This window comes from Peromyscus maniculatus, chromosome 23 (assembly GCF_049852395.1).
Source record: "Peromyscus maniculatus bairdii isolate BWxNUB_F1_BW_parent chromosome 23, HU_Pman_BW_mat_3.1, whole genome shotgun sequence".
Lineage (NCBI taxonomy): Eukaryota > Metazoa > Chordata > Mammalia > Rodentia > Cricetidae > Peromyscus > Peromyscus maniculatus.
This window is the reverse complement of record NC_134874.1, coordinates 30,397,836-30,423,347: the sequence shown is the minus strand read 5'-3', so window position 1 is coordinate 30,423,347 and position 25,512 is coordinate 30,397,836. Positions and strand designations below refer to the sequence as shown.

General features: G+C 43.7%; 2 protein-coding genes across 2 annotated transcripts; both read right to left on the bottom strand.

Moving 5' to 3' along the window:
* Positions 1–12,881: 12,881 nt before the first annotated feature.
* Positions 12,882–13,830, bottom strand: LOC102915247 (olfactory receptor 2AE1-like). The gene has a single exon (XM_006996655.4). The coding sequence runs from the start codon at positions 13,815–13,817 to the stop codon at positions 12,882–12,884; it is 936 nt and encodes a 311-aa protein (XP_006996717.3). The 5' UTR covers positions 13,818–13,830.
* Positions 13,831–24,138: 10,308 nt separating this feature from the next.
* On the bottom strand, positions 24,139–25,087 carry LOC102914933 (olfactory receptor 2AE1-like). Its single transcript, XM_042268571.2, has one exon. It carries the CDS (start codon positions 25,072–25,074, stop codon positions 24,139–24,141), a length of 936 nt encoding a protein of 311 aa, XP_042124505.2. The 5' UTR covers positions 25,075–25,087.
* Positions 25,088–25,512: the final 425 nt, after the last annotated feature.

The window sequence follows — 25,512 nt, the reverse complement described above, 5'->3', positions numbered from 1 at the left end:
GTCAAAGGATTTGGTGGTTTGAATGAGAATGGCCCCTGTAGGCTCACTTATTCCACTTGAACACTTATTCCACTGTTTGGGAATAGTTAGGAGGTCTGGCCTTGTTGGAGGAGGTGTGTCACTGGGAGTGGGCTTTGAGGTTTCTAAAGGCCACACCATTCCCAGTTAGCCATCTCTCTCATTTCCTCTTGCCTTCGGATTGGATGTAAGCTCTCAGCTACTGCTCCAGTGCCATGCCTGCCTGCCGCCATGCTCGATGATCATGGACTCACCCTCTGAAACTAAATTGCCTTGGCCATGGTACAACAGTTACAAAGAAAAGGGGGTTTCTGTCCTTCCTCTGTCATTGATTTTCCTATACGTCAAATCTTGATGCCTCTGGAACCTCCTTTCCTGCTGTTCTCCTACATCAGGTGTAGCTGACAGGTTTATTTCTGCATCCTCTCCTGCATTCCTATCATTGTCAGGAAGATGAATGGAACCAGAGATCACCATGTTAAGCAAAATAAGTCAGATTCAGAAAGACAAGCATTGCATATGGAATCTTTTTAGGTTTTACTTTATTTTTTCAGTCATGTTGGGAGTGGATGCACATGATGTACACCCATGGGTGAGTACCTGCAGAGGCCAGAAATGTACAGTGGACTAGAACTCCCCTAGAACTGGAGTTACCGACAGTTGTGAGCTACTCAATATAAATGCTGGGCACCAAACTCCAGTCCTCTGTAAAAGCAGAAAGTGTTCTTAACCACTTAGCCATCTCTCCAGGTCCCTCATATGGAACCTTACAATAAAAGGCCTAGATAGAGAAGAATGGTTATAAAGGAATAAAGAGGGGACCATAGGAGGGTAACAAGTTTGAGTAATGAGAGGAAATATGATCAAAGAATCTTATGCAAAATTTCATACTGAACTCCCTTAGAATTTTGGACAATTTATTACACTAATTTTTTTAAAAGGAGGCCAAATAATTTGTGGTAGGACAGTAGGAAAACTATCTTGACAGCATCTCAGGTACTGGCTGCATTGTACCTCACAGGCTCAATGGTGTAAAAACTTAAAGTCATTTGAAAGATTGCTTTGGGAGTTTCAGGGCAACCCGCTCACACAGAGCCACCTTGCTGTGACAATTTCCCTGAGAAGATGGAACACAAACACCTATTAACCCCAGATAAGGAACTGATGACAGACCAAAAAACAATTACACCAAAGTCCAACTTGGCAAATCAGCTGGTTTATTGAGATTACCTGCGGGAGTAGGGGTGAGAAGTTCCTTATCAGAACATGGATAGATAGCTCAAAGACATCACGCAAAGTTTGCTCAAAAAAAAAATAAATAAAAAAAACCTTGAGTCCTGTAACTCTCTGGACATTTTTCAGGTATCTTAATAGGTCATAGAGTCTCCTCTCCTCAGCAATCCTTAGTGCTTATAAAGCTTTGAGAAGGGAGGACCTTGTTCATCTAATCAACATCGGGGACTAACTGAGCCTTTTGAGTTGTTTCCTTCCTGAGTCTTAATAAGCTTCCCTTTAGAATTTCATGAGTGTTATCCAGATTCATTTTTGAATTTCCTGAGATTTAAGGCATTTAAAGGCATTCCAGGATGGAATGACTCAGAGAAAACCACCGCATAACAACCCAAACAAGTGCTTGTCCACATTCAACGATCAAGCCATGCATAGGATGCCACAGCTGTGGTCCAAATTGGCCCTTTAACATCTGTATCTGTTAGCAGAACTTGTCGGCATCTGAATTCCATAGGAATGCAGACTGTGAGCATTGACGGGACGGTCATGGAGGCTTCCATGCTGCACAGGAAAGCCGAGAGGACGGGGCCTGTGTTCAAGTCACAATCCCCATGGCAGTTCCTGAAAGGGGGACAGGTGAAACTGTGACAGTGAAAATAATGCTGTAGTAGAGACCCCCATGAAGGGACTCTAGCCAGCCCAAGCATGGCAAGCATGGCTCTGGCAGGCCTTGCCCTTCTCCCCGACTCTGTCTTATTCCTAAAGCTAGGCCCCAAGGTCTATTCCCTCATTTGACCTCTTCCTCCTCCTGAAACTGACCACTGAGGTCCAGCTATCAAAGTATTGAAGTTCAGCAATCAGAAGCCCCCTTTGGCTGCCATAATTAACATGCCCAATTAAAATTAAACAACTCATCCTAACATGGAGTTTCTCATTTTACCTTTATAAACCACCCTTTGCCTACGAGCATGTCTGTCACCCTCTATCCAGGTGCAGACCTTTGTCACCACAAGACAAAGGCCCCTTCCCCCTCTCCCTTGTCCCCTTCCCCTTCTCCCTCTTCCTCTCTCTCCTGTCTTTGTCTCTTATTCCCGCCCTTTGTCCCTCTGGGGCAAATAAATCTGCCTTGTGCTGAGAACTTGGTCTTGGGGTGTCCTGAGCAGATACTGGTCCCTACACCCCAGATGCTAGAGATGGGCATCTACAACATCTACTGAGGAAAGACAAGGCCAGTCCGCAGAGGGTAACATGAATGGCAGCCAACAAGGCCGTAGGGACAGAGCTGTGTATGCTACAATCTGATCTGAATGACAGGTGAGGAGCCAGAGGACTTGATTCAAGGCCCAATATCTGAATACCTTGTGGACTAGGTGCACCACTGTCCTTTTTCACAAGGTCCTTCTATTTCTGTAGAAGAAGGGGGCCTTGATTAAAAGCACACATGTGGTTCACCTCTGGAATCTCTGGGATGAAAGGGTCCTACACAAAGACATGAAAAGAAGTAGAAAGGAGCTTGGGTATTTCTTGCAGGCTGCAAGAATGTATTATAGAGATTCATCTGTGTATTAAAGCTATTCCATGACTGGCCAAGAGTCCTGTCAAGAGGCAAGCCATTTATTACAAATATTTGGTGCTACCCAGCCTTTAATATTCCATCTGTCTTCTACTATGAAATTCCTGCGTGCTCAAATATTTTCAGGCCTGCTGAACTTCTAGGTAACTTCTCTGCGGGAGCCAGTACCTGGATAAGGTCGCATAAGCAAAGTCAAGCTGGCAGGAGACTTACAGCTTTGTTTCTTGTGCAAATGAAGCCCAGACCATCCCCTGACCCGAGGCCCAGCAGCTCTCCAGAGCAACTGACTGAGAACAAAAGAGGTTTTTACATATCAAGGTGAGAAGTAGAATAACATTCCTGAGGAGGCAGGGAACCTTGTGCCCAGGGAAAGAAAGGGCAGGCATTTTCTATAGAAATGGACAGAACGGCATGGCGAGAGAGAAGAGAGGAAGACAGAGGTTCCATAGAGGGTAAGCAGATCTCGGGTAGAGTTTTCTGAGTGCCAGGAGTAGGGAGTAGCAGAGATGGAGAAAGAGGATACAGAGGACGAAGATGAGGCTGGAAGCATAGGAGTTTAGTCATTAGCCGGGCTCTGAGCTAGGGAGCTGGATGGAACTGCAGTTATGGAGACAGGATTTCATCCCAGAGAAATAGAGTAGACAGATATAGAGCTTGGTATGTCTAGAGTTATTCCTCCTGCCTTGAATGCCTGGTGGAGCTATAGCTGAATTAATAGAATTTTGTCTTAGAGGAATAAAGTTAACAGACATAAGAACATAGTGTATGTAGATTTTTTTTCCTAATATCCCATGCCAGATGTAGCTAACCCCCGGGAACCCTGGGTACTCCATAGGTATTAAAGGCACACATGGGAACCTGAAGATGTGCAGATGAACTAGGGTTGAAACTCCACTGAATTCTCATACATTTCTGTCATTTTCTTTCACTTCACCAGGCAATGTCATGTAGAGTCCTGCTGCTGTCTCCATTTCAGAGGTGTTAAAACTGAGTTTCAGTGACTGTCAGCAGCTTTACAATTGCAATTTTTAATTTTTTTTCAGATTTTTTCAATTGTATGTGTGCGAATGTTTTACCTATATGTATTTATGTCCACCATGAGCATGCTTGACAACCTAGGAAATCAGAAAAGGGCATCAGATCCCCTGGAATTGGAATCACAGGTAGTTTTGAGCCACCATGTGGGTACTGGAAACCAAACATAGGTTCTCTGTAAGAGCAACAAGTACTCTTAACTGCTGAATCATCTCTCCAACCCCACATATCAACCTTTATGGCCACAAAAACATTATCTATTAAGTAAATATGGGGGGACATTTAATTCCTTTAGTTGGGACTGGTGATATGACTCAATTGATAGAGTGCTTGCCTATTATAACCAAGACCCTGGATTTAATCCCAAGTACTAGATATAACCTGGCATGGTGGCACAAACCTGTAATCCCTTAGGAGGTAAAAGATCAGGAGTTCAAGGTTATCCTCTGCTATATAGAAAGTGTGAAGCCCATGAACTGTGGACTGGTGGCTGTGGAGGCCCCATGGGACTGGACTAGGCCCTCTGGATACTGGACTAGGCTCTAACTGTTTGGGGGGCACCCAGGCAGGGGGATCGGGATCTGTCCCTGGTGCATGGGCAGGCTTCTGGGAATCCGGTGCCTGTGGTGTGACACCTTGTGCAGCCTTGGTGCAGTGGGAAGGGGCTTGGACCTGCCTAGGTTCAGTATGCCAGGCTCTGCCTACTCCCCATGGGAGACCTTGATTTGGGGGATGTGGGGATGCGGAGTGGCTTGGGAGAGAGGGCTGGGGGGTGGGAGGAAGGAGGAGGTGGGATCTGTGAGTGGTATGTGGAGTGAGTAGAAAATTTCTTAATAAAGAAAAATGAAAAAAAAAAGTGTGAAGCCAACCTGGATACATGAGTCTCCGCCTAAAAGAGGGAGGAGCTTGAGAGATGGCTCAGTTAATAAAGTGGCTGCCATGCAAGCACCAGGATATGAGTTCGGATCCTCAGAACATACATGAGAAATCACATACGGTGTGAGCCTGTAGCCCCAGCCTGGTGAAGACAGGCAGATCTCTGAGGATCCCCTGCCCATCAGCCTAACCTAATCAGTGAGCCTCATATTGAGTGAGAGACGCTCTTTAAAACATAAAGCTGAAGGGTATGGAGAAATGGTTCAGTAAGTAAGAGCATTTGCTGTTTTTTGTTTGGGTTTGGTTTGGTTTGGTTTGGTTTGGTTTGGTTTGGTTTGGTTTGGTTTGGTTTGGTTTGGTTGGTTTGGTTTGGTTTTAGGGAGAATCTCATTATGTAGCCCTGGCTATGTAGGGCTACAACCTCCCTATGTAGACCAGCAGGCCAGCATCAGACTCACAGAAATCCACCCACTTCTGCCTCCCAAGTGCTAGGATGAAAGGCATGGGCCATCACACAGGGTGTGTTTGCTGTTCTTGCAGAAAATTGGAATTCAGTTTCCAGCAGTCACTATAGGCAGCCTGCAACTCCAGCTCTTAGGAGGTCTGGAGCCTCTGGCCTCTGTGTGCAATTGCGTGCATGTGGCATATACACACAGACACAAGCATGGGTGTAAAAAATAAAATAAATCCTTAAAAAGAATAAAGGTGGAGAGTGATTGGTAAAGACAACTGATGTCAGTCTCAGGACTCTACACACACATGCTTGCACATGTACTCATGTACATACAACACATGCACACAGAGAATTGTTGTGGCAGACTAATAGCATCACCCATTCCCTGACTGTGGGAAGATGCTGGAGATTCAAGACTGCAACAGCAGTCTGACTGAAGTTCCAATTCTTGCCTGTGGCTCCCCACTCAGCAAACCCAGTAAGTGTCTTCTAGAACTAATACTCATTCTTACCATGGCAGGGGCAAACAGGAGTGAAGTCACAGCAATGTAAGGGTGTTGTGTGGAAGCTCCCTTTCTATGCCCCCAACCAAAGAGCACAGAATCCACGAAAACAGGAAGGCATTACTGTGTCCCAACTGTTGAGGACTTAATGAGCTCACCCAAATCCAAAACCCTTTTTTTACTTTTAAAATGTAAATCCAGGCTAAGGAAAAAGCTCAATGAATGGGGTGCTCACCACATAAGTTTGAGGATCTGAATTGGTTCCCCTTAAATCCAAGCATAAAAAGCCATGCCTGTGCCACCAGCACTTGAGAGGCAGAGGCAGGTGGATCTCTGTGAGTTTGACTCCAGTCTGGTCTACAAAGTGAGTTCCAGGACAGCCAGGGCTGTTACATAGAGAAACCTTGTCTCAAAAAAAAAAAAGCCATGCCTGTGACCCCGGTGATAGGAAACAAAGACAGGAAGGATCCCTTGGTGTTACTGGCCAGTCAATGTAGCCAAATCAACAAGCTCCAAATCCAGTGTGTGACCCTGTGTCAAAAAGTGAGGTGGTCATGGGAGGCCTGCCCCCACCCCACCCACCCCACCCCTTGTCTTGAACAGAAGCAGAGGAGGAGTGGATTAGGGGTAGAGGGAGGTGGGAGAAGGGAATGGGAGGAGAGGAAAGAGACGAAACCATGGTCAGGATGTAAAATAAATGAATAAATTTAATAAATAAATAAAGTGAGGTAGAGCAGCAATTGAGAAAAACACTCGATATGGACCCTTGGTCCCAAACCCACAGTTTCACAATGCAAGAGCAAACAGACACACAACCATACACAAGAGGTAAAACCATCTGTAGTTCATCACGTTTTGCTCTGAAAAACATACTTAGTTAAGAGGATCTTGTGATATGAAATATGGCCTTCCCCTGTCCTATCCACCTATTAGCCTGTTGTCTCTCTGGGTGGGATAGCCTGGTTATTCCTTGAGATTAAAAAGCCCAGGCAACATTAAGGCTAACTCACTGTGTAAGCTCTTAGCCTATTAATGAAGGAATGCTTTTGTGAACCTTGTTCTATGTGAGGTAATAATTTTCAGCATGAAGAAACAGGTACACTGAGAACTGAGCTGAAGATGTGAAGGTACATACTGTGTGCCGGAAGCGCATCCTCACCTCTGACGTGTACCGAAGCATTCACTACCTGCTGTACTTGGAATGGACAGATGACTCACAGCCAGGAGTAAGCTGAGTAACAGCCAGATGCAGCCCTGGTTGCAGATAGGAAGAGTTGTTAACGAAAGTACACTGAGCTGAAATTAATCACTTAGGTATTACATACATACAGCCTTATCAGTATTGAATTGCTTATCTTTTTCTGTGTTCCTACCAAGACAAAGTTCTCTCTTTCATAACAGTAAAGAAATCATTAGGCTCAGAAATAAATATAACCATGCTTATTGATCTGTTCCCAGTTTTAGTACAAATGCCTGGATTCTGAGAATCCCATGAGAAGAGGCTGAGCCACCCATCCCCATGTGAGAATTGAGGAGATGGATAAATTTGAAGGACAAAGAGGGAGATTTAATCCCTGAAATCATGTTAGGAATGGATAAAAGGATTCATTGACTCCAAGTCTGTCTTCTAAGGGCTTTTGGATTGTGTGTGTGTGTGTGTGTGTGTGTGTGTGTGTGTGTGTAGTATATGCATGTGTGTGTGTAGTTGCACCCACCCTTATGAACACAGGTGTCTTCCTCTATTGCTTCCTCTATTGTCTACATTTTTGTATATACTTTTTAATTTTATTACATTTTAAAGTCTGTTTTGGGATGTGTGGGTGTGTGTTACAGCATGCATATGAAAATCAGACTGACAATTTATTCTCTCCTTTCACTATGCAGGTGCCACAGATGAAACTCCAGTCTTCAGACTTGGCCACAAGTGACTTTACCTGATTGAGCATATCAAATTCAAATATCATAAGTCACAATCTTTTTTAATACTTATTTTTAATCATGTGTATGGGGACAAAGGTGCACATGAATGCAGTTGCGAATCCAGGCCAGAAGAGGGAGACAAATCCCCTGTAGCTGTAGTTACAGGTTGTTGTCAACAGTGAGAAGCAGAAGCTAGGAATGAGGTCCCCTGAAAGAGAAGTATACACTCTAAGCCACTGAGCCTAGTCTTATTGCGTCTTGTTATGTCCTGTTCAGTAAATATCCCTAGGAGGTCTGCTCTTTTCTGAAGAGAAACAGAGGAGCAGTAGACCGGGGGTGGGAGGTAACTGGGAGGAGTGGAGTGAGGGGACACTGTGGTTGGGTTGTATTGTATGAGAGAAGAATAAAAATAAGTTATCATTGAATGTGAAAAAAAGATAAGGTCTCTCAACTGATATTTTTTAATATGTCTGTATGTGGTGTACGTGCACGTGTGTGTGTTCATATCTGCATTATGGAGATGCACATGAGGTTAGGGAGGTTCATGGATATGTGTGCACATGCCTGTGGAGGCCCGAGGTTGGTGCTGAGTGTCTTCTTTGTCACTCTCTACTTGTTCTAGTTTGACTTCTCTTGCCCAAAACTAACACAGGGAGGAAAGGATTGCTTGGCTTATATGTCCAGATCGCATCCACCTTTGAGGAAAGTCAGGCAGGATGCCACTCGGGAAAGCAGAGGCCGGAACTGTGGAGGGATGCTCCTGGCTGCCTTGCTCACTTGTTTGCTTGCAGACCCATGCTTAGTTTTATACAGCCCGGGACCACATGTCCAAAGAATGATGCAGCCCACGGTGAGATGAGCCCTGCATCAATTAATAATCAAGACAATCACACACACACACACACACACACACACACACACACACACACACACACACACACGTGTGCCCAGGCCAATAGTCTCTGGTAACTCCCCAGTTGGGGTTTTCCCTTTTGAAAACACCACTCCAGGCTGAAAATCAAGGCTAACCACCATTGCCTCATATACTGAAGCAGGAGTGGTCAGTTGAACCTGGAGCGAGTCAATATGGCTAGTGTCACTAGCCAGATGGCGTTAGGCATGCCCTGTCTCTTCCTTCCAAGGGTAGAATTACAGGAGGCCTGTCACACCCACATGAGTTCTGAGAATGTCAACTCCAATTATCATACTCGTGCTTAGAGCTTTAACTGCAGAGCCATCTCCACAGCCCTGGTTGTTTTCTTTAATTGTGTAGATTCATAAGGTTTGCTCTGATAACACAATATGCATAACCGATTGTATCTCTCTGTCCTCCTACCCCTACCCTCTTTGCTCCCATCACTCACTTTCCAGTCTCTGATAATCCCTCTTCTATTTCCAGGGTGTCGCTGAGATCTACAATAACCTCACATGCTCAGATATCAAAAGTGTGGCTCCCAGTGGGATAGCGTTGAGACACAAAGCCTTTGGGAAGTGATTGAGCATGAGGGCTCTGACCTCATCAGTGGATCAGCCCGCCGATGGATCCATCGTTTCACAGGCTACTGGGAAGTGGTGGAGACTTTAGCTTGTGCTACTAATTGTGCTATTACCATCCCTTGCCAGGAAGGTCTGGCTTTGGGAGTTCCTAAAAGTCCAAGTCTGGACATGAAAACAAGAATGGAAAAGAAGTGATTATGATTGGTATAGTAAAGCCAGGGAGGAGCAGAAGGGATGCCAGCCACCCTCAGTTCCATTTCCCAGGAAACAACGGTGGGGAATAAAAGGTAGGAGGCAGGAAATGTGCAGAGTCAAGCAGTCTGAGCATTTAGAAATTTTCTCTGGCTTGACTACACACTATTGACAGCGGTAGGAACGCTGTTGTTGCCTGGGGGCAGTTTCATCTCTAGTCAAAAGACGATTATTCATCACACCTGCTGTTCTTGGAAGCCAAGGTCAATGGAGGAGAACGTGACTCACAGAAAAGGACAAGTCTGAACAGCAAGATGGAGCTGGTTCCCTTAGGGTTAGTGCAATGACTAAGGAATCCTAGACCATGCTCCGGTCATGGGGAGCAGGACAACGTAAACCTTGTGGTTGACAACATGCTCATTATTGTGTACCTGTAAATCCTGAAAATATCTTAATAACCTTGGTGTCTTCAACCTTGAATAAGGATTATTTATTATCTATCTGACTGCTTGTTCAGGGATTGATTGACATGTGTACACACAGAGTTGAGCAAGAATCCAACCCAAAACTGAGATACAAAATGAACACTTAGATGGCAAGCTTTCATCCTCTCACCGGGACATCTCTGTTTACGAGAAGATGCTGTCTCTAAAGTTGGAGGGAGTAGATTACAGGAGCCAGGCTCTTGAAGGGCATATTTTTTCCTTAACTCCCTGTGTCTCTTCCTGACTGCCGTGAGGTGAACCGATATCCACCACCTATTTATTGAATCACCACAGACCTGAAAGCTACAGATCCAAATGACTATGGACTGAGACCCTGAGAAAAGGAGTGAAAATGTTTCTTCCCATGAGCTTATTTTTCTCAGGTCTTTTAGCAACAGAAAACTGTCTAACACAAACTGCTGAGAAATAAGGCAGTTGCTGTCTCTAGACCTAATGCTACGATTCACACGCTTTTAGAATTGATTTGTGATAAATGATGAGAAAATATACAAACTCACAGAAGCTGAACAACTCACCACCTGATGAAAACTGGGCCAAGACAGAAATCAAGAAGGAAATTTAAAACTTTTTAGAATTGAATGAAAGTGAAAATACAGCATACCCAAACTTGCGAGATGCAATGGAGGCAATTTAAAAAGACAAGTTCATAGCACTACATACCTACATCAAAACACTAGAGAATTCTTGCATCAATAACTTAATGATATTTTTCTTTTTTAATATTTTTAATTTAAATAGAATTACATCACTTCCCCCCTCCCCTTTCTCTCCCCAAGCCCCTCAGCCACCTTCCCTTGAACCCGTCATGCCCCCGACTCTCCAGTTGATAGCATTTTTCTTTTACTATATTTGTAGCATACACAGATAAATAAAGACAACCTACTGAGTCCATTATTGTTGTTTACCTGTATATAGTTTCAAGGCTGACCACTCTGCACTGGGCAACCAATAATGGGGCTCATCATTTATCCACCATGATTAGCATCACCCCAGAGATTCAGAGATAGTTCAACCACATAAACATTATAAACATAATCCACCATATATAAACAGACTAAAAAAAATGATCATCTCATTAGATGGAGAAAAATCTAATATCACTTCCTAACAAAGTCCTGGAGAGACTAGTGATACAAGGGACATATCTCAACATAATAAATACCATTTACAGCAAGCCCACAGCCAACATCATCCTAAACAGAAAGAAAATCAAAGTATTTCTGTGGTGGTATTCTAATTGTACTGAAATGTGATTTTGATTGTATGTTAATAAATAAAGTTGCCCGGGGGTCAGAGCTATTAGAGCCATAGACAGAGTGTGGTGGTGGTGGTGGTGGTGGTGGCGGCGGCGGCGGCGGCGGCGGCGGCGGCGGCGGCGGCGGCGGCGCATGCCTTTAATCCCATAGATCTCTGTGTGTTCAGGGATACAGCCAGCATTGGAGACATATGCCTTTGAGACCTCGGGGACTGTACATACAGACAGTGACGAGACAGTCACGTGTTTGGGTTTACAACCAATGGGAAGGCAGAACAAAAGACTATGAAAAGACGGACAGACAGGAAATAGCTCTCTTTTGGGAAGCTGGGAGCTCGCAGGAGGAAGGGTGAGATTTTAGCTGTCAGCTCTGACCTCTCCGCTTTCTCTTTTACATTGGTTCTGTTTCTTATTTAATAAGACGGTTGGTTACATCTACATATTTCCACTAAAATCAGAAACAAGGCAAGGATGTCCACTCTCACCATACCTATTCAATATAGTACTTGAAGTGTTATCTAGAGGTATTGTAGTTTTATCTTAATATTTTGGGGTATGTCAATAGCCTTTATATGTCTTATTGGGGGTTGGTTGGTTGGTTGGTTGGTTGGTTGGTTGGTTGGTTTTGTTTGGGTGGGTTAATTTTGAGGCTAAAACTCACTATTTACCTGAGAAAAAACATGAAATTCTGATCCTCATGAGTTCAGAGATCACACACATTTACTACCATACCCAATTCCATGCACTCCTGGAGATCCACGCCAGGATTTTGGGAATGCTAAACACTCTACCAACTGAGCTGCATTTCCCTATGCCTCCTTTCAAAACATTGTTTTTGTGTGTGTTGGGTTTGGGGTTGGGTTTTACTTTTTTCTTAGTCCTTCAAGAGCTTCATGGTATGTACCCAATAGTGTATGTGTTAGAAAATAGATGACAAACCAGAGGAATCTGAAGTCAGAAGCTTGTTCAATAGAAGTTACGAGCTTATTGTGGAAAATCTAAGAAGGGCTCACACCGATATTCAGATAATAAGAGTGTTTCTCTTACAAGCTAGGGAAATTTTGTTGGGTTTAAAGATTGGGAAGGGAAGGAGATGTATGTATGGTCAAGTGTGTAACATGAATATTAAAAGATCTTATTAATAAAAAAAATAACTCAGAACCAGATATTGGGGTGGAAGCTGAAAGATCAGAGGAACAGAAAAGCCAGCCATGTTCTTACCTCTACAAAATCCTCACCCTCAAGAGAGACTTCCTGTTAACTCATGCCTTATATAACTTTCTGTGCCCTGCAATCTTCTTCATTCCGAGTGCTGTGATTAAAGGCTTGTGCCAACACACCTGGCTCTGTTCCCAGTGTGGCTTTGAACTCACAGAGATCCAGACAGATCTCTGCCTCCCCAGTGACAGGATTAAGGATGTGTGCCACCATGGCCTGACCTCTATGTCTAATTTAGTAGCTGGCTCTGTCCTCTGATCCCCAGACAAACTTTATTGGGGTACACAATATATCACCAGACAGGTGGCAAAATTTCCTCTTTCCCTGAAGGCATTGTTTATTGTGGTGTGGTTGGTTTTCAAGCACTTGGAATGTTTTGTAGAATACTCTGTGTCATTCTTAGAACAAAGAGTTCATGTTAAGGGTCAAAGATGGAAGAACAGCTATTCTATCAGTTTGCATGATGGAAATCATACTACAATAGTAGAGTTACATGTTATCCATGTTATTTATGTACTAGTCAAAAAGCATCAGGAATTTGCTCAAATCAGTTTAAGGCAAATCCTATTCAAATATATATTCTGAAAAACTACAACAGTAGTCACTAGATGAGAATATCTCTCCTCAACACTTTCTTTAGAGCCTTAGCAACATCCTTATTCCTGAGAGTATAAATAAGAGGATTCAGGGTGGGAGTAATGATGCTATAGAAAACAGAACCAACTTTGTCTTGCAATGGAGTGCGCTGGGACCTGGGCCTCATATAGGAGAATATGCAGGCACCAAACCAAAGGGAAACCACAAGGAGATGTGAGCTACATGTGGCAAAGGCATTTCTCTTACTCCCAGCTGAACGCATCTGAATGACACTGTGGAGAATGAATCCATAGGATGTAGAGACAAGAATGATGGGAAGGAGAAGAAGTATAATGCTGCTGATATAGACTGTGTTTTCATACACAGTAATGTCCCCACACACCAACTTCAAAACAGCTGGAAATTCACAATAGAAGTGGTGGATGATTCTCGAACCACAAAAAGGGAAGCTCATCAAGATGGATGTGTGGATTAGGGAGTTCACAGATGCACTCAACCATGACATGACAGCCATCATCACTCCCACTCTTCTGCTCATGAGCACAGTGTACCTCAAGGGGTGGCAGATGGCAACATAGCGGTCATAGGACATGAGGGCCAGGAGGAGACACTCTGCACCACCCAGAGACAGGTACAGGAAGTGCTGGGTGGCACAGCCCACAAACGAGATGGACTTCTTGCCAGACAGGTAGTTGCTAGCCATCTTGGGAATGGTTGTAGAGACGTGCATCAGATCCATGAGGGACAGCTGGCTGAGCAGGAAGTACATCGGTGTGTGAAGACGGGGATCGGCGCAGATGAGGAGGATGGTGAGGCTGTTGCCACTCACTGCGGTAAGGAAGACCAGCAAGATCAGGAGGAAAAGACAAAAGTGGTTGAAGGAGTCATCAAAGAGCCCTTGGAGGATGAAGTCTTCCAGAGAGGTCTGGTTCCACCTCCACATGCTCCCTTCCTCAGCCCCTGAGGGAACAGGGAGAAGACAGGAGTGTCATGCAAGAAAGGCAACTTCACAATGAGCACTTCTTTTCTCAAGAAAAATGTGAAGAATATTTTCTCTTTATTTTACATATTTGAAATGTCTTTGTATGTATTCACTGGACATGATACTAGGTCACATGTGGACATCTTGTACAAGTGTATATCTATTTCTAATGTGCAATATCCAAATCATCCTTTTAAAAAGAGAAACCTAAAACACTTTCTTAAAAATCATCATCACTGTGAAGTTCCAGTATATCTGCATTCAATTGAAAGCCCAGTTTGGGACTGGGGTGATACTTCACCAAATAACAAAAGGTACCCTGCAAGCCTGAGGACCCAAGATTGATCCCTGAGACATACCTAAAAATTATCAGATCTGGATGGGGAGAAACATTGTCAAATGCTGTCTTCCAGACATAGTATGCCCACTGCACTCATGAACTCACCACAGTTAGAACCACCTGCACAAGGTCAAGTCAGCAAAATCAACCAACATCCATCCCACCAAGGATTGTAAACCAGACTGAGTAAGCTACAAATAAAAGGTGGGAAGACCTCATGAAGGTAGGGGAGAAACTTGATGGAGGAGGGAGAGGAAGAAGTCAGGGTGGGTATGATCAGATGGATATGGAATGTTCTGAGGGTTGCTGCTTCTGCATTCTTGTTTTCTTAAAAGATTAGCAGGTTTTGGTTCTATAAGGGACAGTCATATGAGAGTCAATGTATTTCATATTGTTCTTCTGCAGAGTCAAGGACAGTTTAAAGTAGTGGTTCTCAACCTTCCTAATGGTGCAAGCCTATAAGACATTTCCTCACGTCGTGGTGAACACCCAACCATAAAATCATTTTCATTTCTGGTTTTCCGTGATGACTCACAGATTGAGAGCCACTGGTTTAAAAAAACACCAATGAATAGTGAGATAAAACATAACGAAGCCGCTCCATACACACACACACACACAGAGAGAGAGAGAGAGAGAGAGAGAGAGAGAGAGAGAGAGAGAGAGAGAGAGAGAGAGGGAGAATGAGCAAAAGATAAGGCCTGCATATATTTGTGACCATCAAATTGTGAATCATGAACAGGAGAAACTAGGATTGTAGCATTTCATCAGCCAAGCTTCCCTATCTATACTTTATACTCTCCCATCTGAATACTGCTAAGATTGGCCATTTAATCTCCATGGTGAAGCTGTATAACAAAAAAGATACCAGATTGATCTTACAAGAATTACCTACCTCTCTTTGGTTTTCTTTTTTCCCTCTCTATTGTTTTATAGCAATGTTCAGCTGATTGAAACATTCCCTAAAACATGAAGGAGGGAAGATGCTGGTGAGACTCAGGAAGTAAATAAACTTCATACATCTAGGAAAGCTGAAACCTGCAAGAGCCTTACGGGTCCCTTCCCAAAGATGTGGAAACAGTAAAGAGAGGATAGCTAGACAGGAGACACTAAGCAGCCATGTTGCTAAGAAGAGACTCTCTTCCAGTGTTCTCCCACTCTGTCCCTCCCCCAGCTCAACCACCCCATCCCCTCAAGTTCTCATGCCCCATCCCCTTGATAGAGGCAGACATTATGGGGTTAGGCAGAAACTCGGTGCTAGGGAAATTCCCAGGAAGTCACTAGGACAACCTCAGATTAGACAATTAGCAATTAGTGGAGAGGGTATCTGAACTGGCTTTCTTCTGTAATCAGATTGGTGAATATCCTAACTGTCATCATACAGCCTTCATCCAGTAACTGACAGAAGCAGATGCAGAGATCCACAGCTAAGCACCCGGCCAAGCTCCAGGAGTCAAGCTGAAGAAAGGGAGGAGGGATTATATGAGCAAGGGGCATCAAGATCATGATGGGAAATCTACAGACACAACCAAAACAAGCTCTTAGGAACTCAAGAACATAAGACTGATCAGGTCCCTGCATGGGACCTGACTAGGCCCTCTGCATACAGAAGACAAATGTGTTGCTTGGTCTGTTTGAGGGTCTCCAGCAGTTGGATCAGGATCTATCCCTGGTGCATGAGCTGGCTTTTTGGAGCCCATTACCTATGGTGGGTTACCTTGCTCACCCTTGATGCAAGGAGAGAGGCTTGGATCTGCTCAACTGATCTGTGGTTGGTACAGAAAATGAGTGAAAAAAATTCTTACATAAAAAAAGAGAGAAGAGACTCTCCTACCAATGAGGCTGGCTGCAGATCATGCACAGAGCTCCAGGGCTCTGTCACTCTCATGAATCATCATGAGTGTTAGGATGAGCTTTTCTGCGATGCAGCTACTTTTGAGTTCTCCCTGCTCCTGCAAGTAGACATTCCCCCATTCTCCAATAAACTCCTTGGTTCACCAAATTAAACTTTGCTGTAGTAGTTACTCTGGTCTCTCATGGATTCTGGGATGAATAGATGCTGTGTTGCCATGTGTCCCTGGAGAAAAGTCTCACACAACACTCACTAAAGATCCACCAAGGTCGTCATATATTCCAGATTGTTTTTGTTCTCAAACAAAAAACTCAGAACTAAATGTATTCTTCAAAGAATAATTGAACCAATGAAGAGTCATATTTCTTAAGTTATATGTTGACCAAGGCAACTCAATGTCTCACCTTTAGGGCTATCGCCTTATGTGGCTAGTTCAGTCTTATCCTATGAGGATTAACATATGAAACTTTAGTCCAGTAAGATGGTTCCTGGATGAAGGAACCTTCCTCCAAGCTTCACAACCTAACTTCAACCCATAGAGTCCAAATGATAAAAGAAGAAAACTGAATCTACAGTTGTCCTCTGACCTCCATACACATACCATTGAAGGTCATGGACACACAAATTAAGAAATTAATTAATTAAAAAATAAATAAATAGTTTGAAACCTGGGGCTAATGCAGGAATGCTTGGCTCAGTCTAGGAGAAGGGGACTGGACCTCTCTGGACTGAGTCTACCAGGTCCATCTCTGTCCTCGGGGGAGGCTTTGTCCTGGAGGAGGTGGGAATGGGGGTGAGCTGAGAGGAAGGGGAAGGTGGGCAGGAGGGGGGAAAACAAGGGAATCCGTGGCTGATATGTAGAACTGAATGATATTGTAAAATAAAATAAAAGGAAAAAGAAAAGAAAAAATTAAATTAATTAATTAATTAATAATTTTAGAGTCACAAATGAAGTTCTCCTCTGCTACCTCTGATTACTTCAGCAGTTGAGAGAAGTATACACAAAAATACTTAGCCATATACTTCTCAATCTCTTACCTCATCTGTATCCAGCCAATGGTCTCAGTGGACACTCATATCAGAAGCACTTCTCAGTATCTGGTTCCTTGCTTCCTCTAGGCATTTCCTGACATTTTCCCATTCTTCCTCTGGCTCTTCAAAGACCTTTTTCTCTGCCTTGTATGGAAGCTGTCCTCCTGTGCTGCCTCAAAGATACTTTCTGACTTAAGAAATAGCTGATGTTGGACAATTTACTAATAAAAGTTTCCAGGATACTGCAAATCCAGCATTATCATACCTGGCATTTCCTAAGCAAAGACCTGGGGTCAGAACAAGCATATGTGTGCAGTGGAGCTGGCAGGACAGTCCACCCTGACACACTCACACAATGGCTACTATTCTGCCAAACAAGGCCTCCCTTTGGTGCACATCACAGTCCTTTCTCTAAGCCCGGACATCTTCACCCACTAGTGGAGTTGCATTATTTACCCTAATAGCAGCAACACAGGAGCAACAGAACCCTCACAGACTGTGTCCTCAGTCTGAAATCTTCCAGCAAACAGCACCACAATCTTGCTCAGACCTGTGTCCTTATCAGCCTATTAGCAGGACAGATTGAGCAACAAACAGGGCTTCTGCCACCCATGCTAGTTGGACATCACATGCCGAGAGTTCTCTCTGACTCTAAATCTCTCCTGTAGTCCTTTCTATCTCAGCCCCAGACATTGGGCAACAGGGATTTCCAGGGATGTGATACAGCTTTGATCATCACATTCCCGAAGCCAAGAAAAATTAGAATCTGGGTTTGCCTGCCATTTGGATTCCTAAAGCTCTCTTTATAGATACACTCTGCTTCTGTTATTAAGATTGAAATCAGCAGATCTAGTCAAGAAGGCCCTTTCTGACTCTACACATGTCACTAGAAACACCAGAATGGACTTGGCCTGGTGTGAGCCAGACATGAGGAAAGAGGAGCACCATCGATGAGAAATGAAACCTCTCCAAGCACAGGGGACCGATGATGCCAGCTGAGCCAAGATGACAACAACTAAATTGGCAGCTTAGGGACTTCCCACAAAGAGTGTGTTCTGGTCCTCTCCTGGGAACGCCTACCCCAGACACCAGCTATTAGGTGCTCTGCCAAGACTTATTTACTTGGAGTTTGTGGGGTCAGGGGAATAAGGTATCTGTGAAGAGTTGGCCCTGAGAAGAATGCAGGAATAGTCTCACTAGGGATGAACTAACCATGATGAACCATTGCTATCGTCATGGTTTCTTATTTTAGACCACATATCTCTCTTGCCTCTGTCTGTCCTACCCTTTGATAGAGTCTAAGCCAACATCTGAGAAAGAGGGTGTCCCTAGAATGCTGAGAGGCAAGAAGAGCACAGTCTTCTGTTTTGAAAGACTCTAGAGAATTAGTCACTGTGCCAGGAAGCCTCAGGGATCATTCTCTCTCCCCATCCCCTACCTAGGATTGGAGTTATAGGTGTTCATGACCATGCTCAACTTTTTACATAGGTACTGTAATTTAGTTGATACAATGCTTGCCTAGAATACATGGAGCCCTGAGCATTACATAAACCAAGTATGCGGTCTCATGTCTGTAATCCCAAGTGGAAACAGGAGGATCACAAATTCAAGGTCATCTTCAACTGACATAGCAGGTGTGAGGTCAGCGTGATCTGAATCAGACCCCACCTCAAAAACAACAGCAAGGTGATAAAATGGTGACATTATAAGAAAGCAGGAGATGACACAGAACTGTAGTTAGTTTTATAAAAAGGTTTTCCTGGTTCTGATTATTTTCTAAGTATTCTCAGCCAAGTCTGTAAGAAGTATAAGAAAGAAGAGATCTGTATTTGGAAAGGATCATTCTAGCTACTGTGTTGAAGAAAACACCAGGGACAGGGACACCAGATTATTGCTGTGGAGCTGGAAAGAAGGGTCATCGATTCATGTGCCTGCGGCTCCAGAATGGAGACCTGAGTTTGCACCCCAGAAACCATGCACAAGTCACACCTAATACAATGCCTCTGTAATCCCAGCATTCCTATAGGCAGATGAGAGGTGGAGACAGGACAGTCCTCTCCCTAGTTTACAGATAGCTGTCTCCTCTTTGTGCCCCCACAGGTCTTCTCTTTAAAATCTCTTATTTGTCTATCTGTATATGGGTTACTCTACCCAGGATGATTTTTTTCTAGCTCCATCAATTTAACACTCCACAAGATGTAGCCCACACCTGACATGCTTGGATGGCCAAAACCTGAGATTAGATAGGTCACAGGCCAAGGAACAAAACTCAGACTATTGTTCTTCTAAAGGAACACAGCAGTAATATGATTCCTAATGACATTCTGCTGTACCCATGCATCAGTGCCTAGCTTGGCCATCATCAGAGAGGCTTCCTCCTGCACTAGATGGGAATTAATACAGAGATCCAGGATAATGTGCAGAGAGTGGGAGACTTCATAATGTTCAGTCATAAATGAGATGTCTTCTAAAACCCCTCCCCTCAGGGCTCAGAGAGATATGTGAAAGAGAAGGTAGAAAAGGAGTAAGAGCCAAGGCTGCTGGGTAATAGCAAGGAAACAGTGTCTTCCAGACACAACAGGACTGATGGACATATAAACTCACAGAGCCTGGGGCAGCATGTTCAGGGACTGGGCAGGTTTGAGCCAGATGGGTCCCAGACCTAAGAGGAGAGGTGGACAGGAGTTCTCACCCCTAACCAAGAAGCAATCTGCAATTGACACCTTCTCTCAAAGGAAAACTTAGTGATCTCTCATGGAGTCTCCCTGAGTAAATAAACAATGCTTCCACCCAGCGGTAAATGACCAACAGGAAATGAATTCAATGATATAGTTGTAGACTTTGTCTCTTATTGCTCTGTGCATTATTGTCATGCTGGTCTTTTGCTTGTATAATATGGTTTTGGGGTTTACGTTTTTGTTGAGATTTGTGGTGTGTGTGTGTGTGTGTGTGTGTGTGTGTGTGTGTGTGTGTGTGTTTGTGTGTGTGTTTTATGATTTTACTTTGCCTTTCTTAGTATTTTTTACAACCCGATCACAGCTACCCCTCCTTCTTCTCCTCCCAGTCCCTCCCCTCCCAGCTACCCTCAACCCTCCCCATCCACTCCTCCTCTACTTCTATTCAGAGGAGGGTAGGCCTCCCATGGATTTCAACCAAACATGGCATATCAAGTTGATGGTTGGCCAAAGGCAACCAAAAGTGAGGAAAAATGTCCCAAAAGACAGCAAAAGAGTTCAGAGACAGCCCCAGCTCCTACTGTTATGAGTCTCAAAAGAAAACCAAGCTACTCAAAAGTAAATTATATGCACAGGGTAAGTTCAGCCAGTTCAATCTCTATGAACCCCTATGAGGACAGGTTAGTTGGTTCTCTCGTGGTGTCCTTGACCCCACTGGCTCCTACAATCCTTCGTGACCCTCTTCTGAAGGATAAGTCTGCATAATGTTTGGGGATGGGTCTCTGTATCTGTTTACATCAGTTCCTGGATGAAGCCTCTCTGATGGCAATTGGATTAGACATCAATCTATGAGTAGAGCAGAATATCATTAGGAACCATTTCATTAATTTTTTTGCCAATCATGTATAGTTCTATCCTAGGTCTCTGGGCAATCCAGCCTCTGGGTCCCTGCAGGCAGGGTGGGCTCTCTCTTGTGGCATAGTTCTCAAGCTGGACCAGTTACTGCTTGGCCACTCCCACAGTTTCAGCACCACCTATACCCCAGCACATCTTGTAGGCAGGACAAATTGCAGGTTGAAGGTTATGTGGCTGGTTTGGTGTCCCAGCCCTCCACTGGAAGTCATGCCTGGTTACAGGAGATGGCCTGTATGCCCTACTCATAGGGTCACCTTCATAGATTCTTGGAAATTTCCATTGCACTAGGTTTCTAGTTTGTCCTGAGATGCCCCCAAATTCCAGTTGTCTCTCTGAGGACACTCTACCTCCATCCTTCCTCCACTTGATCTTTCCTCTTCTCATACCCCGACCCCCAATTCCACCCATAATGTCTATTCTATGACCCCTCCCCGAAGATTTCCCCCTGCCCACTTGAGCCCTCTTTGTTAGTTATCTTCTCTGGGTCTGTGGATTATAGAATGGGTATGCTTTACTTTACAGCTAATATCCACTTATAAGTGAGTACATATCAGGTTTGTATTTCTGAGTCTGGGTTACCTCACGCAGGATGACTTTTTCTAGTTCCATCCATTTGCCTGCAAATTTCAAGATGTCATTGTTTTTAACAGCTGAGTAATACTCCATTGTATAAATGTGCCACAATTTCTTTATCCATTCTTAGTTTGAGGGATATCTATGTTGTCTCCAGTTTCTGGCTGTTACAAATAAAGCTGCCATTAACATAGATGAACAAGTGTCCTTGAGGTATGATGGAGTATCCCTTGGGCGTAAGCCCAGGAGTGGTATAGCTGGGTCTTGAGGTAAATTGATTTCCAATTTTCTGAGAAACCACTGTATTGATTTCCAAAGTGACTGTACAAATATGCACTCTGCCTGAGCTTAGAGTCCACACCACACCTTTCTGTACCTTGGTTCTGGAGGGTTGAACTCATATCCTCAGACTTGCTCAGCTACCATTTAGAAAATGAACCATCTCCCAAAACCAAGCTTAATTCTGTAGGGCTCCCTCCAACTCTGTCTTATTCCCAATATTGCTTCAGTAAAACCATTCTCCAACAATGACATTCAGGTCTCAGGTCTCTTGCTCAGAACTCATACCAAAGCAAACATAGAATATCAGATACTTGTGTTTTATATATAAGATTTATTATACAATTTATTAAATAAGCTGGTTGTGTAAGTTTGCTGAGGCAAAGGAAGGTTCATTTATCCTATGCTATAGTGTTTACGAGTGATAGATTCCAATTCAAATATGTCTGACTCCCATTCAAAAGTCAACAACAAATCCTCAGAAAACACAAAGTTTTTTGGTGTTGTGGGCTTTGAGATGTTGAATCTTTAGATCCCTCTTTGGTGCTGCAGGTTCACTGCAGAACAAAGAAATCAGAAGCATCCCAAAAAGGATGTGAGATTTCATAAAGACAAATCCCAAAGCCCACCAAAGCACTTGGCTGATAACACACACTCAGTAAATCTGTGTGATTCAACACACGTTATAAAAACTGTACACATATGTTTTCACTAAGAACACATTAAATGTTGCTAGCCGTGGTGGCGCATACCTTTAATCCCAGTACTCTGGAGGTCAAAGCCAGTGCATCTCTGAGTTCAAGCCAGCCTGGTATACATAATGAGCACCAAATCAGCCAAAGATACATGGTGATGTCCTGCCTCAAAAGAAAAAAAATTATATATATAATGTTATTCATTTTCTCTGACTTCATTTTTTATGAGAATGAGCTTTTATTATTTTTATACGTTTGTGTGGATTTGGAGACCAAAGGACAACCTCTTCCATCATGTGAGTCCCAGGAATTGAACTCACATAATCAGGCTTGGCAGCAAGCCTCCTTTACCCACTGAGCCATCTCCTCAGCCCCTCTCTCAATTCTTGTCTATTGACTAAAATGACACTTTAAAGTCCTATAAATATAGATTTCCTATCATCTATGCTTTCTTGTTTATTTATCATTTTGTGCATGTGTGTCTTTGTAGGTAAATGCTATGGCATACATTGGAAGTCAGAGAACAGCTTTCAGGGGTCATTTCTCTCCTTTGATATTTGTGGGTTATGGGGATCAAACTTGAACTGTCACCACCGTTGAAGCAAGCACCTTTTCATTTTGGGTGCTTACAAGTGACAGATTCCAATTCAAACCCAGCCATCCTGGGCCCCACATCCACCCTTCCTTCTAAAACTTGCTTTAATCTACACACTTTCAATTAAAAGCAATGTATGTGTCTGTATTAGTTAGGGTTTCTATTGCAGCTCAGAGACACCATGATGAAGGCAACTATTATAAAGAAAATCATTTTATTGGGAGATGCTTACAGCTCAGAAGTTAGTCCATTATCATCATGGTGGGACATGATGGCATGTAGGCAGACATGGTGCTGGAAAAGGAGCTGAGAGTTCTACATATTGATCACTGGCAACAGAAAGTTTACTGGGTCCCACAGTAGGTGTAGCTTGAGCATATGAGACTTCAAAACCTACCCCCAATGTGACACATTTCCTCCAACAAGGCCATACCTACTGCAACAAAGTCACACCCCCTAATAGTGACACTCCCTACAGGCCAAGCATTCAAACACATGAGTTCATGTTGGCCATACTTATTCAAACTACCACAGTGGCCCAATTTCTCTCTCTCTCTCTCTCTCTCTCTCTCTCTCTCTCTCTCTCTCTCTCTCTCTCTCTCTCTCTCTCGGCATGCTTTGCCTATTTTAAATTAATAAAAACAATAATTGCAAATACCCTTGTTTCACTACCATACCTTTTTTCTACTGGCCTTTATGTGTCTTCTTTACCCTTTTTATAATCTGTCTGTCTGTCTGTTTGTCTGTCTGTCTCTATCAGTGGATTCCTATCTATTCTTATTGCCCCTCATCATGTATGTGTGTGTGTGTGTGTGTGTGTGTGTGTGTGTGTGTGTGTGTGTGTGTGTGTGTAGAGCAGAGCTCAACCTTGGATGTTACACTTCTGGAGTCATCCAACCTCTCTGAGCCTCCCTGACCTGAAACTGCCCATTCAACCAGGCTGGCTAGACTGGGAGCACAGACATCAGCTTGTCTCCACCTCTACAACCCTGGGATTATGAATGCATGCCGCCATGTGAGGCTTTTAGTTCTGGGGATAGAATTCAGCTCATGCTTGCACAACAAGCACTTTACCAACTGAGCTGCTGCCCTGTATGAACTCCTCTAAAGAGATATTTTAGTATTGCCCCCCCCTGCAAACAGCTTACTGGGCCATAATATGTCGAATGGCCTGCTGGAAAAAATATTGTAATAGTGAGCTTCGAGCTTAAAACTTCACTCATGTCCTCCTCAAAGAGCATCAGAAATCTGGATCCTAAAAGTCTTAGTGATTTGCCCTGATCAATGTAAGGAGTACTGTATCCAGGGCAAGTATAATTGCAATCCCTAGGCAACAATATCCCTCCTCAACACTCTCTTCAGAGCCTTAGCAACATCCTTATTCCTGAGAGTATAAATAAGAGGATTCAAGGTGGGAGTAATGATGCTATAGAAAACAGAACCAACTTTGTCTTGCAATGGAGTTCGCTGGGACCTGGGCCTCATATAGGAGAATATGCAGGCACCAAACAAAAGGGAAACCACAAGGAGATGTGAGCTACATGTGGCAAAGGCATTTCTCTTACTCCCAGCTGAACGCATCTGAATGACACTGTGGAGAATGAATCCATAGGATGTAGAGACAAGAATGATGGGGAGGAGGAGAAGTGTAATGGTGCTGATGTAGGCTGTGTTCTCATACACAGTGATGTCCCCACATACCAACTTCAAAACAGCAGGATATTCACAGTAGAAGTGGTGGATGATTCTCGAACCACAAAAAGGGAAGCTCATCAAGATGGATGTGTGGATTAGGGAGTTCACAGATGCACTCAACCATGACATGACAGCCATCATCACTCCCACTCTTCTGCTCATGAGCACAGTGTACCTCAAGGGGTGGCAGATGGCAACATAGCGGTCATAGGACATGAGGGCCAGGAGGAGACACTCTGCACCACCCAGAGACAGGTACAGGAAGTGCTGGGTGGCACAGCCCACAAACGAGATGGACTTCTTGCCAGACAGGTAGTTGCTAGCCATCTTGGGAATGGTTGTAGAGACGTGCATCAGATCCATGAGGGACAGCTGGCTGAGCAGGAAGTACATCGGTGTGTGAAGACGGGGATCGGCGCAGATGAGGAGGATGGTGAGGCTGTTGCCACTCACTGCGGTAAGGAAGACCAGCATGATCAGGAGGAAAAGACAAAAGTGGTTGAAGGAGTCATCAAAGAGCCCTTGGAGGATGAAGTCTTCCAGAGAGGTCTGGTTCCACCTCCACATGCTCCCTTCCTCAGCCCCTGAGGGAACAGGGAGAAGATGGAAGTGTCATGCAAGAAAGGCAACTTCACAATGAGCACTTCATTTCGCAAGAAAATGTGAAGAATTTTTTAAATTTAATTTACATATTTGAAATGTCTTTGTATATATTCATTGGACATGATACTGGGTCACATGTGGACATCTTGTACAAGTGTATATCTATTTCTAATTGTGCAAAAATTCTAATTATCTGAATGGTACTTTTAAAAAGAAAAACCTAAAACTCTTTCTTAAAAATCATCATGACTGTGAAGTTCCAGAATATCTGCATTCAATTGAAAGCCCAGTTTGGGACTGGAGTGATACTTCACCAAATAACAAAAGGTAGCCTGCAAGTCTGAGGACCCAAGATTGATCCCTGAGACATACCTAAAAATTATCAGATCTGGATGGGGAGAA